General features: G+C 36.6%; 1 protein-coding gene across 3 annotated transcripts in view; it reads right to left on the reverse strand.

The window, feature by feature from the left end:
* Positions 1-15,289, reverse strand: part of LOC105287738 (glycogen synthase kinase-3 beta) — a 30,268-nt gene that overhangs the window by 5,018 nt on the left and 9,961 nt on the right. Inside the window, exons 1-7 of one of the 3 annotated variants that reach the window (XM_011353473.3) lie at positions 9,981-11,464; positions 6,641-6,831; positions 6,312-6,395; positions 5,035-5,145; positions 3,901-4,138; positions 3,447-3,640; positions 1,374-1,707 (exon numbers count right to left, since the gene is read on the reverse strand). In XM_011353473.3, coding sequence (XP_011351775.1) covers positions 1,374-1,707; positions 3,447-3,640; positions 3,901-4,138; positions 5,035-5,145; positions 6,312-6,395; positions 6,641-6,831; positions 9,981-10,167 — 1,339 coding nt within the window. In that variant the 5' untranslated portion in view covers positions 10,168-11,464. Of the gene's footprint in view, positions 1-1,373; positions 1,708-3,446; positions 3,641-3,900; positions 4,139-5,034; positions 5,146-6,311; positions 6,396-6,640; positions 6,853-9,980; positions 11,465-15,289 lie in introns of those variants that run through there. The other 2 variants (XM_020034345.2, XM_011353474.3) reach the window with 2 other exon arrangements.

Raw genomic sequence — 15,289 nt, forward strand, 5'->3', positions numbered from 1 at the left:
GGGCTTTTCTTAATCATCAACAGTGTAACTTTTTTCAAATTGGTTTTACGTTTCATTCAGTTAGAGAATTTAGCAATCGATGATTAAAAAAAGACCAGATCCGTTATATACATTATGGTGAACTTGACAGTTTATTGTTTGTTTTCGTGTCAAGCGAATGGCCACTGGTTCCCAGTATCTCGTCAAGGTTTTTGCAGAAATGCCTGTTTTGAAACATCTGGACATAATGCAATACGATTATGCATATTTCTCCTAGCTTTTCTTCAACCAGAGAGTCGCGTTTAAATGATATATTAAGGAAAAATTAGTTTTTTACATACACACAGGGTATGATTAAATAAACGTGTCATTAAACTGCGTTACTCGGATCGGAAAAAAGTCCTAGTAGATCCTCTTTTAGTGGCTCCCGATTTTCACTGATATCCGTATTCTCTTTAAATAGATATCTTCGTCTGCTTTCACGATGTCTTAAAATAATAAAACAATAATGGCGCAAACGACGTTACTAGACACATTGGAGATTACATATTCTTTTTTAGTTTCGGCCCAGTTATAACAAACGTGTTATCTAAAATTAAAGAGGGAACAGTTCCTACATATATGTACACTTAATATGACTCTACAGTAATAGAGTATATTTCAGATTTCTAGCAGCCATAGTCGGTTGTGACATCGAAGAAAAAAAAGTTACACAACATTCTTTCCGCACCGGACACGTGAACTTTTTAGCGACTCGCCTTCGATAGAAGAGATTAACAAAATATGCCAGCAATATCTTGTAATAGTCTAAATAATTTAATCTGTGTTTGTTCCGATATTTGTGATAAAAAGAGGTACTTTCTTCTGAAAGAGAGCGATCGAGTTTTACAGCTATCTATCAGTCAATTCACAAAAATAGAAAAAAAACTCTTCGTCACGTTTCGTCAATCTGTTCTATCAAGCGTGTACCAACCGTGAGAAACATCGTCTCGACGTTTTCTGAAAAGCATAATATACCGGAAGTATATATATGTACAGTTTCTCGAGGATCATGGAGATGACATGTATGGCTGCAGTGAGACTCTAGATCTTTAATCTCACCGAGGACGTTGCACGTTACTTCTTGCTAAAGGGTGAAAATATCTTACGGCTACATATTCCACAATATTACGCGATGTCGCATTTACAACGTGGACATCCTCCTGGGAAGATTAGTTCCTCGTGCACCAGTAACGACACCAGAAGCTATCCTAGTTCTTTATAATGCAAAAAAAAAAGAAAACAAAGCGTGGCACAGGCCATGTTTTACAGGCTGGGATCGGTATTCTGTGTGCTGGTGATGTTGGTGGTGGTGATGGTGTTAGGGTGAGTGACGCTATTATCACTAGAGTTACCGCTAGCGCTGGCGGCAGCGCCTGTGGCGTCCGACTGGCCGCCACCTCCGCCTCCGCCGGGATTCCCTTCCGTACCAGTGGTGACGGTGGCCGATTGCATGTACTTGGGTATCAGCATGTTGTTGAGGACCGGTTGGATGCGTAGCTCGTGCTCGGTGAAGTTGAAGAGCGGCGGCAGCTCGCGGCCGCTCGGTAGCCGCGTGCCCTGCTCGCGAAGCTCGTTGAAGAACGAATGCGCACAAGCCTGCAACGGCGTCATGCGTAACGACGGTGTATACTCCAATAACCGCGCCACTAAATCCATCGCTTCTGGTGGCGTGCGTGCCCTAAACACCTGCAAGCAACGAGCGCCGATTAACAAGTCTGTTTAACGGCCGCTTTTAACGGCGCTTAAACCTGTCCTTCGATCGCTTATGACGTGAATCAATTTACAGCTACCGTTGGAGTAAACATCTCTTATGTAACATTTCTATGTAAACGTTTACCGCGTACAGTTCCGCGAAAAGTAAGCGAAACAGGATACGGATCGAGTGTCTGTTGCACCGTAAACTTGAAAGTCGTTACATTGTTCAATCGAGGATCAAACATTGTAGGATTGATGGTCAATAGCGAGAACGGCTATTCCGAATTGAATCCTCAGCAGACATTATAAACTATCAGGTTTTCGATGGGTCACGAAATATCTATAAAGTTCTATTGAAAAAAGTATTCGTCAATTTAAATGATTTAGGGGAAATGATTTAATTATTTGTATGCAAGATTTTATTATTTTCTGGCACTCAACAAATTCCATCTACTGCGATGGTTGACAAAGTGATGATTTTTTATTTTTGTAATTTTACTCCTGTACCACGTTACCGCTTACGTGATAGTCTGTTTAGGTGTATACTGAATCGGCACCCTACTCGAATGAAATATGATACGTAAATGCAATTATATAAAATTTATAAAATAACACAGACTCCAAGCACTACTTTCTTTGTGCGATGAATATAAGAGGCTATTTGTTATTCATTCCTTTAAATTTGGCAAATGCAAATCTTTAGATATCACCAGAACATCAGAGTAAGTGATACTCTCAATAGTTTCCAATGCCACAACAAATGCGAGAAGTAAAAAGTCGTCTGTAAAAAAGTTAGTAACACTAACAGCTGATGAACCAGATAGTAACGAGATATGTGAAAAAAACGATCGCTCATGAAGAGAAACAAAAAAAAGAGAGAGAGAGACAAAAGAACGAAGAGAGGGAAAGAGGAGGGAGGGAAAAGAGAGAAAGAAAATTAAAGATAAAAGGAACTTTTCTCCGTTCCTTCATTGTTTCGTTTGAAATTAATTAATGATTCGATATATTTAGGGAAAGGTTCAATTCCGCACGTTCAATAGAGTGCCTGGACATTGAAATGAGAGTGTTACTTTAGGTGTTAGTACAATACAGCGGATGAAGATAGAGAAATGTTTGCGTCAGCCATATTGAGAACAACACTTGTTGCAAGTCGAACCACTTACTCTAATTTTCTGGTGCTCCGTGGAACACATAGGTTCACTCATTCGTTGAAGCATATACTGCAAATCACGAGTACATGTATTGATGCATGATGCTGATCGAGATCTCAGTCCTCGATCAAGCTTGAAATTAAAGGACAATTCCTTTTTACATGTGTATTAAATGATCTCGCGTGTTACATCGAACTCTCTACTTGATGGCAATACTATATCTGATTTTATATTCTATTTTTTTTTTTCAAAATTAAGAATTTAATTAAACATCTATTTTTTATTGTTTACTATTCGAGCGATTTAAATTTATTTTTCAGAAATCCGTTCGAGAACTCGTACGTTTAAAAAGTAAAGATATGATCTTTGCATTGAGTTTTGAGAATGTGCATTTAAGAAAAACAAATGAAGTTTTCAGTTATTAACAATGCGCTCTTAGTCACAAAATTTACATACACATGTTGCGTGAAGTAAGACGACAAGACGGAGAGGTACGTAAAAGAAGATCGAAATATTGCATATCGTGATAATGAAATGAGAGAGATGAAATTATTGATTAAATAAAGCGGTAAACTCTACCTTCTGCCAGGGATGCGACTTAATCTGTGGAAATTTGAATTCGGTATAGTTGGGGTTCATCTCACGTATCTGATCGCGCGTAGGCGTTCCGAGGACTTTGATAATCTCTACAAGCTGATCGACGCCACTGTCTCCGGGGAATATCGGCTGGCCGAGCAGCAATTCTGCTAGTACGCAACCTGCGCTCCATACATCTGCCAAGAAACATCACATTATATCGATCATCAAGTACAATAGAATAAAATACAACAATAGACTATAGTTGTGATTTTCACACCATGTAATTGTGAAGGAACCTAAATTAATTTGCTCTCTCTTTCTCTCTCTGAAAGTCAAATAATTTTTATGAAAACACAGGTTTTTAAATTGATAATTCTCGAACGCACGAAGGTAGATTTATTCGAGTTTATATAATATTAATTAAAATAAAACTACATTTGAATTTTGAGCTTACCGATCTTTGTGGTATAGTCGATAGCACCAAAGATAAGCTCAGGCGCGCGATAATAACGGCTACAGATGTAAGACACATTCGGCTCGCCCTTAACCAGATGCTTAGCCGAACCGAAGTCGCATAGCTTGAGGATACCGGTGTCCGGATCCAGGAGCAGATTTTGCGGCTTAATGTCCCTGTGACAGATGCCTAGCGAGTGGATATACGCTAGGGAACGGAATAGTTGATACATGTATAACTGTAAAAAATTAAAAAGAAAACAATTAGTCCATTTCTATACGCACGCGACGTGCGCGCGTGCATGTGTGATTAATTAATGCATCAACTTTATTTCGATAGGCTTAATTTTCCTGTTAAATTTGACGTAATCTTTTTACGTAATTTATCCACTGAATCAATACTGATTGAGTGATTGAGTTGAAGTTAAGCTGGTCCAGTAAATGCATAATTCTCGAAAACTGTAATGCAAACTATATATATGTATCCTCGATTGGATTCCAGAAATTTGAGGCTTTCACGCTGCTAATTAATACTATCAGCTTCCAACCAACCAATCAAAATGACAAAACACTGCAGCTCCAAGCTGGAAGCTAAAGCTGATGGAGGTGTTCCAAAGTTAAGCAACCAAACATCGCTAGAGAATATTCTATGAGTGGAAATTAAAAAAAAGTTACATAAATATTGACCCCGAAAAATACTTTACTGTCATATTAAATCGAGAAACAGTTCACTTTACTTTCTATTTCAAATTCCAGTGGTCTGTTGCTATGCAAACTTGATATCAGTAGAAAATCGAATTTAGCACTCTACGAATTTCATATCTATCTTTAGCACGGTGAATGCACGGTGATTGATACCGTCCATCAGTCAGTTCTCGTCATAAATCGGCTCTTGTACAATACAATGTACTATCGTTTCGATAGTTTCCCATAAATAACGTGCGCACATATTTATACATGTGTGTATGTGTGTGTGTGTGTGTCCTCTTGTAAAGTTTAAATAAAAGTTTAAGTTCAATATGTAATGGTACACTTCTATTACGCAAGGCTAATAAATCTTGATTATACAAATATATAAGTAGAAATAGAAATATTATACAACCAGATTTTTACAAAAGTATTAAAAATTGCTTACCTTGATGAAACTGATTGGTATCGTTTGCTTGCTTTTACTATAGTGTCGAGCGACTTTGTACACAGTTTCGGGTATGTATTCCAGGACTAGATTGAGATAAACCTCGTCCTTCTAAAAAAAGAAGGAAAAGAAACAAAAATGAAAGGTGATAAGAAAATTTCGTAATATTCACAAAGGGAGTCTGTCTACAAATATATGTCGTCTCAAAAGCACACTACTCCAAAACCAAACATTGACGACGTATTTGGTACGCTACCGTCAGAAATATGTATATACGGTATCTCACAACTCGCAACCTGGATTGTAAATTATCCATTTATATACTTGATATACTTTAAACTTAATTTAAATAAACTTTTGTCATTATTATTTTCTCCAATTAGTTTAATCATCAATTTTGTTTCTGACTTTGTGATTTCTCCACTTTTATACACACAAGAATTAAATTTTATTAAAGTAAGATCTGTTACGAAATTGATTAAGGTATAATTTAAAACTGTTACATTATTATGTGAAATATAATTATGTCGTCTATTCATGAAAAGTTCTAAGCCATTAGCGCCCCGCAAAATTTTCATTAAAAGGAAATAACGATCTCATCGAAATCAAATTAATTAGAAAATCTCTGATTATTTAAAAATACATTTAAGATGGCGAATTGTGATGTTCTCTGTAGAACACAGTCTGTGTCGTTTGATATTCTCATGGGACATACACATCGATATCTTCGTTGTTATTATTCAATTAATAATACACACACTTTTGGAAAAGTTACGTACTAACAAAACTAGCGAAGCAGCATGATCTAGTAGCACTAGTGAAACTTTTTCGAATAATCGAAAATAAAATCTTTTAGAAATTACATTGTTTTGACGTATGGAGGAAATTTATGACAATGCGGAATTTTATGACAATGTACATGACGCGTTCCTATGTGGAAGCGAGAATTTGCCTAGTTTTTTCGCCAAAAAAGGAGTCTTCCGCATAAACTATTATTGGATACATTCCAACTTACGTCCACATGAAAAACCGGATTAGTCGCGGTTAAGACGTTCTACAAAATAACATAACAATGTGGCATGCATTAAACGAACATTTCTTGTTTTATTTATAGGCACGCTTTTGCTTACGCAGAAAATCAATAGTGGCGATATAATTATCAGACATTGGCAATAGAGAGAGAAGAATAACGGACAAAGTCTTGGAAATCTTCGATGATAGACACGGAGTTTGCTTTCGCGTAAAATTTAAGAAGGATACGAAGATAAGATAGTTACCTTATCACCACTAGAGTAAAAGAAATATTTGAGTTTCACGATGTTGCAGTGTTCGAGGCGTCGCATGATTTGCAATTCTCTGTTCTGGAAAAGAAACGCAGAACTTTATGGCGGTTGGTTCAAAAATACCTTTTACCAATAATGCTAGATAATTGATATAACGTGAGGAAAGAATAAACGAAATAAAGTGCAGTGAGACAAGTGGATTAAAGTAGAATAAAATGAATAATAAAGTGGAAAAACAAATGAGATCAAGGCTTTATTAAGAAACAGAAAATAGATTTATTCAATTTATAGCGAAGAAATAATTTCCAAGTGCAAAGTATTACCTTAAATCGCTTATCTTGGAGAACCTTTTTGATGGCAACCATCTCGCCCGAATCACACAGTTTCGCTTGGTACACTACTCCAAAGCTGCCATTGCCGATGACCTTAGTGTCGGTGTAGGCGACCTCTTGAGGGCGGTCTGGGCCTGCACCAGGGGTTGCTACCACGGTTGTCACCTTGCTGCCATCCTTGCCTGCAGGGTACATCGCACCACCCATAGAAACAAATCGAAAAAAGACCACAACGCTACAGTACGGGGAAAGAAATGGAAACAAAACTGTTTTCTAAAAGCAGGAAGTGCCTAAAGCTACTTTTCCCAGGAAACAAAAGGAAATAACATTTTCGAGGAATTGCGGGCAACTCTTGCTTCTCTCTCGCAGAGATGTAGATCAAATCAGAACGGAAATTGTATTTCCATCTGTTATAATGATGTGCTTGAAAGTCCAAACTGTTATCGAGGAAAACTGTGACAAACGCAACGTACAAAGTGCAATTTACAAACACGTGAATATGTATATGTTACTCTGTATACCGTGAAAAAACTATGGTTGCATAAATCGTTAAAAAAATCGCAATTCCGAACATTTGTTACATAAATTACAACGCCTCGGGCTTGCTCGGGTCATCACTGCTATTTTCACGTGTAGTTCTCAGATACGAGCCTACATACGGTGATCAGAAATAGCTCGATCCTTGATTTGTTTTTGTTACTTCTAACTGTTTCGAGCCACGCGACTCGCCGAGTAAACCATCGTCGTGCAGCTTTTCAGAAAAAAAGCTCAAAATGATACAAGTGAAATTATCACGGATGTACAAAACGATCGCTTATTAATCACACAATATAGTTGGTCGAGATCGTCGATTATGTTCTCGAACGATATCGAAATTATGTTCTTATATGCTTCCTGATTTGATTTGTTGTCTTTATCTAGATACTAAATAATAAAAATCCGCAGAACGATAAAGTTTCTTTTATTATTTGATTTTAATTGAGATAAAAATATGACGGCAATCTATTTTACTGCTTAAGTTTCTTTATCTTATAATCATCTTTGTAGTAGCAGAGAGATAAAGGTAGGATACCTTAATTAAACGTATGAAAATGTTCAAGAAAACTGCTAGCCATAATTGCTAGCGACTTGATTTAGTGATTCAGGTTTAGCGACTCAAGTCGCTGCCGAGCGATGAATCACCTGTTCTCTCACTCGAAGGCGAGTAAAAGGATTCTGATCCGCGAATGCAGCGAACGACCAGTCTCCACGTGGACACTGCCTTGCCTCCAGACATACTTTTTTCCTGACATTTGCACTATCGATTACGCATGATAGATCGAGAATCGCGAGCATCACTCGTACCGCACTTCGCGAAATAAATATAGACTGGGTGTTGACATCAAATTATTCAATCGGAAATCTTTCGCAGACATCTATCTAACATCTACTTGAGAAATAGAGTTTTCTATGTAAATACGATAAATATTTCCGAACATATCTCAGTTTCACTCTTCTCCCCTTTCTTTACTACATTTTCTATTTTCTACTTTCTACAACGCCATATGTTGTTTATGCATAAATTTCTTATGAATTCCGCAGCGAATTATATAATGGATAGCACACAAGAGATCCCCAATATTAACGACTGATCGATTTTTATTGTGCACGTTATTAGCGCACGTACGACACATTTTTATGTAATGCATGTAAAGCCTAGGGGATCAGCCGCAGTTAGCCAGCTAAATCCAGCAACAGCGACAAAAAGCGCAATGAAGCGATGCATCGCACGCTGAATTCCCTTTATCGTGTTACACGCGCATCGGGGGAAACTACGACCTTTCCTCATGGTGCACAGTCCTCATCTATGAGGCAAGAAAGCTTCAGAGAACCCTCGGAGCGTCATCGGACCCTACAATGGTATTTCACGCGGCCTAAGAGGACATCCCTCACAGTAGACGCTATATCGAGAGCTTCTTTGTGAGCGCTGAAGGTAATCATGCTTGGTGCAACAAAATAAGCCGTTACGATTAAAAAAAAGAGAGAGAGATTGATCGAGCCGCGATAAAATGCTGGAGAGAGTCCGAAGTATTCGTCCACGAATAAAAGTGCAATTATTTCGTTAAAGCGGATTACGTTGCAGCTTCAGAATCGAATTACACCGTACTATGACGTACTCTCGATTGTCATGAGATGTAATACAATCTAATTATATTATATAATTATCCATCACACCGCGTGACCACAGTGACTGTTCATCAGTCGCGCACTTGGACTTTACAACACTTATCGCTAGCCGATGTTACCGTAGCGGAAAGAACCTCCCTCGGTGCGTTCTCGCAGGAAGCAATACCGAGGGTAACAGATACCCATCGATTTTCCCTCCGCACACTTCGCTCTTCCGTCTCTCTTTTCCGATCTGCCGTTCTCACTCTCGAATAGGTAAAAAAACCATGTCGCACGGTAGGCACGACCAAGAGTAAATACAGCTACTGGGAGGAGGTGTAAATGTCAGAGGATCACGCGCTCTCGGTGCACAAAGGCATATTTCACGGCATTATTAAATACGTCATCGTGGGATAACGATCGATCCCGAAACGGAAATCATATCGGTGGGAATCGCCCTGGAAAAATCGAGTGACGCTCTTCCATCCGCTGCGCCGTACACGATGACGAGCAGCGGATCGTCTTCTCTTATGGAAGAAATAAAATCAGGATGATACACGTATTTTCTTTGATGACGCAAGAAGACTATACACAGAATATATGCACTACGTGCGTACGTGTACTGAAATCAATGTCAAAGGAGATTAATACGGAGATTACATGTTTGAAGAATTTACACATTTATTTTCTTGTGTTGAATTTTCCTGTAATTACGCAACAATCTAATAAATTTGATAACAAGAAATTACTGTTTTGAATCATTAATTCTTTCTAGAGTTAAACTTTCTGTAACACCACGTAACTTTAAAGTCACGCACTCATATTTGTATTTTTTAAGTTTTATTTTATTTGTTTTTTACAACTTGGCGTAGCATCTTATTGTTCTGTTATTTCACTAGATTCGTAACTAAGGGGTTCGTTTATTGCGATTTGCAATTCCTGTTTCTCGCCTCAGAGTGAGTATTGTCTCAAAATAAGTAAATTAAACAATTGTAAATCAATTGTTCACATCCGAAGATTAACGTTGCTATTTCACGTTACATAATTTATAACTTATATACGGCTAATAAAATAAAAAAGATAAATAAATTTAGTAAAATAATAAATCATCTTTTGTGTTACTGGATAAATCGGATTTGATATAGAAAATTATTTAAGGCTGTCGTTGACCGTTAGGTAAACTTACGTTTTTTGGTGCTTAATCGCCGCAGGAATTTACAAAACTTTTTGTAGGCGGTGTTGGCCTCCTTGCCGCTCAATTCTACGGCGCTTTTAGGACGCTCATTTTTCTGGCTATCTGTTGCTGGACAAAGTTTCGGATATCGCCACTGTTGACACGGCTCCGTGCAATCGAGGTTGTTTGCTGGCGCCATGATTTGAAGAATTACTTCTCTGATCAGTTATCAGAATTTATATCAAAAATACACTCGAATTATCTATCTCGCATCACTAACTCCAAGTTGAATGACTCTTGTCATTTCATTTGATTCTTCTGGGCATGAAAACGTCAACTAGTTCTTTTCTATCACAGCAACTTTGGCTAATCGGTTCTCTTCACCGAAATTTATCTTGAAAAATTTAGATTTATTGTATTTAATATATCTTGTATGTTAGAAATTGTTTCTTATTGTGATATGCTTAATTGTTATTCTATTATACTATGTTTGAGGATCTAAATCACAGATGGAGAACTTTACTTCTTCATTAATTTCTCTTCATTACACACATTCATGTCCCAATCTGTAGAATTCTATCTCAATTCGCGCGTTCGGATAATAATTTTTAATTTTTAATAAGTCTCTACAGATTTTTCACATATACACACACGTACACTTGAGCACTAATTATATCAAGAATTTCTTTTGGCAACAGTTTCTTGAATAATTATGCTTTATTTTTCTACACTTGTACTTTAAGGCGCAATTATAGTTTGCACAATATCCTTCTTCGAGACTGTCTTTTCTAGGATCGACGATTATTCCAAGTAGGTCGTGATACTAGATAATCTCCGAACGATCGTAAACACTTATCGAGCGTCAAATTCAATAAGTGCCTTTTCTTAGCTTTCTTACTAATCGAGATTGTTTTGATTTTTTGCAGACTATCGGTAAACACTTGTCCTCGATTTCACTGTATCGGATCGTAAAACCGTTCGTTAGCGCTTGTTGTTCCTTCGCGATAATTATTATTTTCACTGATTGTACAAGCAGTAACTATAAAACTTGTTCGCAGGCATGATCAACCATTCACAACCAAATGGACGAAACTAAACGCTGAAGTTTCGCCAGTTAATTAATCCCGCCTTGTTAAAGGCAATTAAGGGCGACTGGCAACTGTACAGTTCAATTTTTATTATAGATGTATCCATCCCTTTTATAATACATTCTTTTACGAAGGAAACCGTCGATCGGTTTCATCTCTTTTGCACACATTCAATGAACCGGCGAAATTAAGTGAAACTAATGACTGAAACTAAATAAGTACGTAATACTGCTCGTTATATTTTCGACTGCTCGTGGAGAGTTTCGGCGGATTACCCGAACGATTGGCACTTCAACGAAATACAAAATTGGTCCGCGCCGGTGTTACACGCAATGACGGAGTTAATTCACGGTGAGCCAGCGGCACGCGACTAAAGTCGAGCGCACTGATCGAGTAACCGTCACCCACCACCCAGCCGAGTCAGTCAAACGCCTTGCGTTGCGCTACGCTGCGGCGCGTGGGGTGGAAGTAACGCCGCCTAGCTTCAATCATGTTAAATCATCTTTTTAATATTAGATATTATTATATTGTATTATTAGAATTTAAGGATAATACTTTCTTTTATCTATCTTAAGAAGTATAAAGAATACTATGTATTATTTAAAAAGAATATTTATTATTAGAAATTAAAGAATATTACGTATCAAAAATCGAAGATTATTTGTTAAAATTAAAAGATATTGTTTAGTATTAAAGAATGAAAATCTTTTCTTTCTTTGATATTATAATCTTGTGTTTATAATGATTGATTGTGCGCCTTTCTCTCTGTAGTATATAGATAAGATTTATATCAGCCCTGGAACGGTTTTTTAACAAAAAGAACGAGTGAAATGAAGATTTCGTGCAGTCCTTTCTTACGATGAGAAATGTGATCTACAGTTTAAGCAATAAATCGTTTTACGATAATTATAATCAGAATTTTAATACACTATTTGTCCTTGGTCTCTTGTTGTTTCAAGTGTCTTTTTAAATAATATTAGCTAAATCATCTCAGATATCGTCGATGTTGCCTGATAACTTGCATAAATCGAATCTGTGCTACGTTTTGTTGAATTATCGATAAGGTGAATACCTTGAAGAACGTCGTAGAGTCGTAGATAAAATCAGTTGAACTGAATTTCTGGCAAACAAAACGAGATTTGTCTTCGTCAGAACCAGAATATCGAATTAAAATCAAATGTTACAGAAATTACGTTTAATTTGGAGCGAATTTCTGACAAACGAAGAGATTTGTCTTCGTCGAAATCAGAATTTCTAACTAAAAAATCAAATGTTAAAAAGATAAATTATATTTTATTTCATAGTTAACGCAAAAGTGTTTATACTGAAAATTATTAATTTTCAATATTACTTTTTCGTAATCATCAGGACACAATTTAATATTATTTATTGCTACTATAATTATTTTTCCATTAAAATTTCCATAATGTAGAACCGCAAAGAAATGTTTAAAATTATTAAGTCACGTTATCAGAACGGAAAAACGCAATTTATCTGCGGTCGCCGTTGATGATGCAGCACCGTGCAAGACCATGTTGATCATATAGGCTCTATTAATATTTCTATCACATTCGATTAAGTTTCGCGTCTACTATACAAGATGCTCGGATTATGATGATGACGTACGTTAATATTGTCGTATTATCGCAGCAATAATCCATTCTAGCGTACATCCTTCGTCCACGTAACGATTTTTATTAACAGCTCGTATTTGGAGCTGTAATTACAATTTCTTAATAAACATTCTGAGAAATAGGAAAAATATGTTCAATGCAAGTTTCCGACAGATAATTTTATATTACAAAAACCTGGAAATTCTCTTCCAGGTAAAGAAATATGATTTTGGCTGCTCGGTTCGCACATTCCTACATCGAACAAAGCGAACGAGACGTTTGCGTTAATATTGCGTATATCTGAACGAAGCCGGTTAGGAGACTCGCTATATTTAGCCTTTATAAGGAGATAACATCGTTACGATACACAAACACGCGGCACACGTGAGAAGTACGCACGCATTTTCGAGAAACAGATATGATAATGGAAAGATGGATAGGCTCATGACAAGACTTGCATAAGCTCCAATTTCTCGGAATGACGCACAGCATTTATTATAGATTTTATATTGCCGCTGCGACATTGTTATACGGCTACTGTGATTACGTGTACGACAAATTTTACAAAAGCTTCTATAAAAACACATTTTTCCTTCGCAATATTTTTCTTTTCGAGTTTATCGAAGCGTGATACAATCCCTCTTATCTTGGCTAAAGCAGTTTACTATATGAATAATCGATAATTGTAGTGTAATAATTAATATTTCCAACCAAGTTAACCGTTCAAAAAAGAATTGTTCAAAAAAGAATTATTTACAAAGGGAAGCAAGTTTTCGTTCTATTTTTTTTCCTTCACGCTCGTTGAATGAAGAATTAAAGACGAATGCGAAATAATCTCGTGCCGCGGTCCATACATATTTTTTGAATAAATCTTGATCCCGTGTAAAGCAGTTTGAGTTGCCAAACAACAACGTTGAATAAAAGCAAACAAGAGAAATCGAACAAACAGATCTTTCGAAATGTCCGATAAATAATAACTGATCTTTGAAGCGCGGCTATCTTTCTCTCATCTCCGTTTTCAGTGAGGTCTGGAAGTCGGCCAGCCAGCTCGATCTTAGCGACCTACACCCGCTGCTCGATGACGACATTATCTCGGATCTAGATTAAGTATAGTGTGAATGAACTCCACCAGGCGACTGTCCTAAAATTTTGGCCAACAGTTAGTCCCGTCCAACGTGTTCCGAGCACAGAGCACACGCGCACTCTCGAAACTGCCATGAGTATTGTCGCTTTCACTAGGAATCACCTCCAATCGAGCGATTTTAAATCTTGATGCTTCCTTAACAAAGATATCAGTGTTAATTATGTGAGATTTTTTTATTAATATTTATCGTAAACTCATTTTATTTTATCATTATTCGTATTATCGACTATCACTTTCAGTATGTTCAGCATGTACTTTGCCTCTTCAAATCTCTGTCGTCAACAGTATGAGAGTGTCGTGAGGATGTTAGCAAGTACAAGTATGAAGAACAACTGTTCACAGACATCGTGTGATCTATTTATACCGTCGATCAGCTGCGTAAATTGGTCATAACTCAATTGCCAGACCGCCTGTCGATCAAGTAAAACGATCGTTAGGATGCGTGCATCGAGGTTCTTCCGGTGAGGAGGATGATTACTCGTAATTAACATCTTGCAAATATAGATGGTGCATTAAATAGCATTAGAATACCTTCCTCTCCCTCTTTAGTACTGCTGAGTTATTTGCTGAACAGCAAGCCACACACAACGGATGAGAAGTTTATTTTATTTTATTTTAACAAATAAAACAGAAATTATAATATCCATTTATTAATACTATTTTTTTACTATTTTGCTGATTCTTTATTTTATCTGGTTTATACGCTATTAATTTATAAGCTAATTTTTTTTATTAATTTTGTAATCTTTTATTAATCTGATGTTTTTTAGATTATTGTAATTTTACTCAATTTTTTTCATTAATTTATTATTAGTTGCCAAATATTCCGCTAATATATACTCTTTTATTGTAGGTCTTACATCGTTATTTTATTATTAATAAACGCTTATTTTTATTACTTTTACCAACAACATCATCGTACAAAATCATCAAGAGAAGGATAAATATCGTGAGGGAAAACAATATATGATTGAACATATTTCTGACTCTGAATAATCGATTGCACATGGATACATCGTGATAACCGTTTTTTTGTTCTTACAATGTGTGCTCCTTTATTTATAATGCTATTATTAAGCACGTATCTCGAAGTAAAGATTGACAGGCAATGCTTCGGCAATTGAAGACTTCGTAGAACTTTTTAATTATATTTAATTTGATCTTTATTGCTGATAATTCAAGCACTGCATGGCAACAGCTAATTGTTACAGATAAGATCGCGTTTAATAGGAAGAGGTTTCGAGGTGACGTTTGCGGTTATTCTTTACAATATTCATCACACTGGGAAACTGTTGGATTATAAAAATAGAAATGATATATTTTAAAAGTATAAGAATCATACAGGAATCCCGCGAAACTCTGCTGATTCATGCCTTTCTTTACGTCATATTCTGTCGTGTGCACGATACCGTACAAGATCCTTTGCTCGCTTTATCTAAGAATACTGCAGATTTCAAAAGAAACAAAATAATTTTA

This window comes from Ooceraea biroi, chromosome 5 (assembly GCF_003672135.1).
Source record: "Ooceraea biroi isolate clonal line C1 chromosome 5, Obir_v5.4, whole genome shotgun sequence".
Taxonomy (NCBI): domain Eukaryota; kingdom Metazoa; phylum Arthropoda; class Insecta; order Hymenoptera; family Formicidae; genus Ooceraea; species Ooceraea biroi.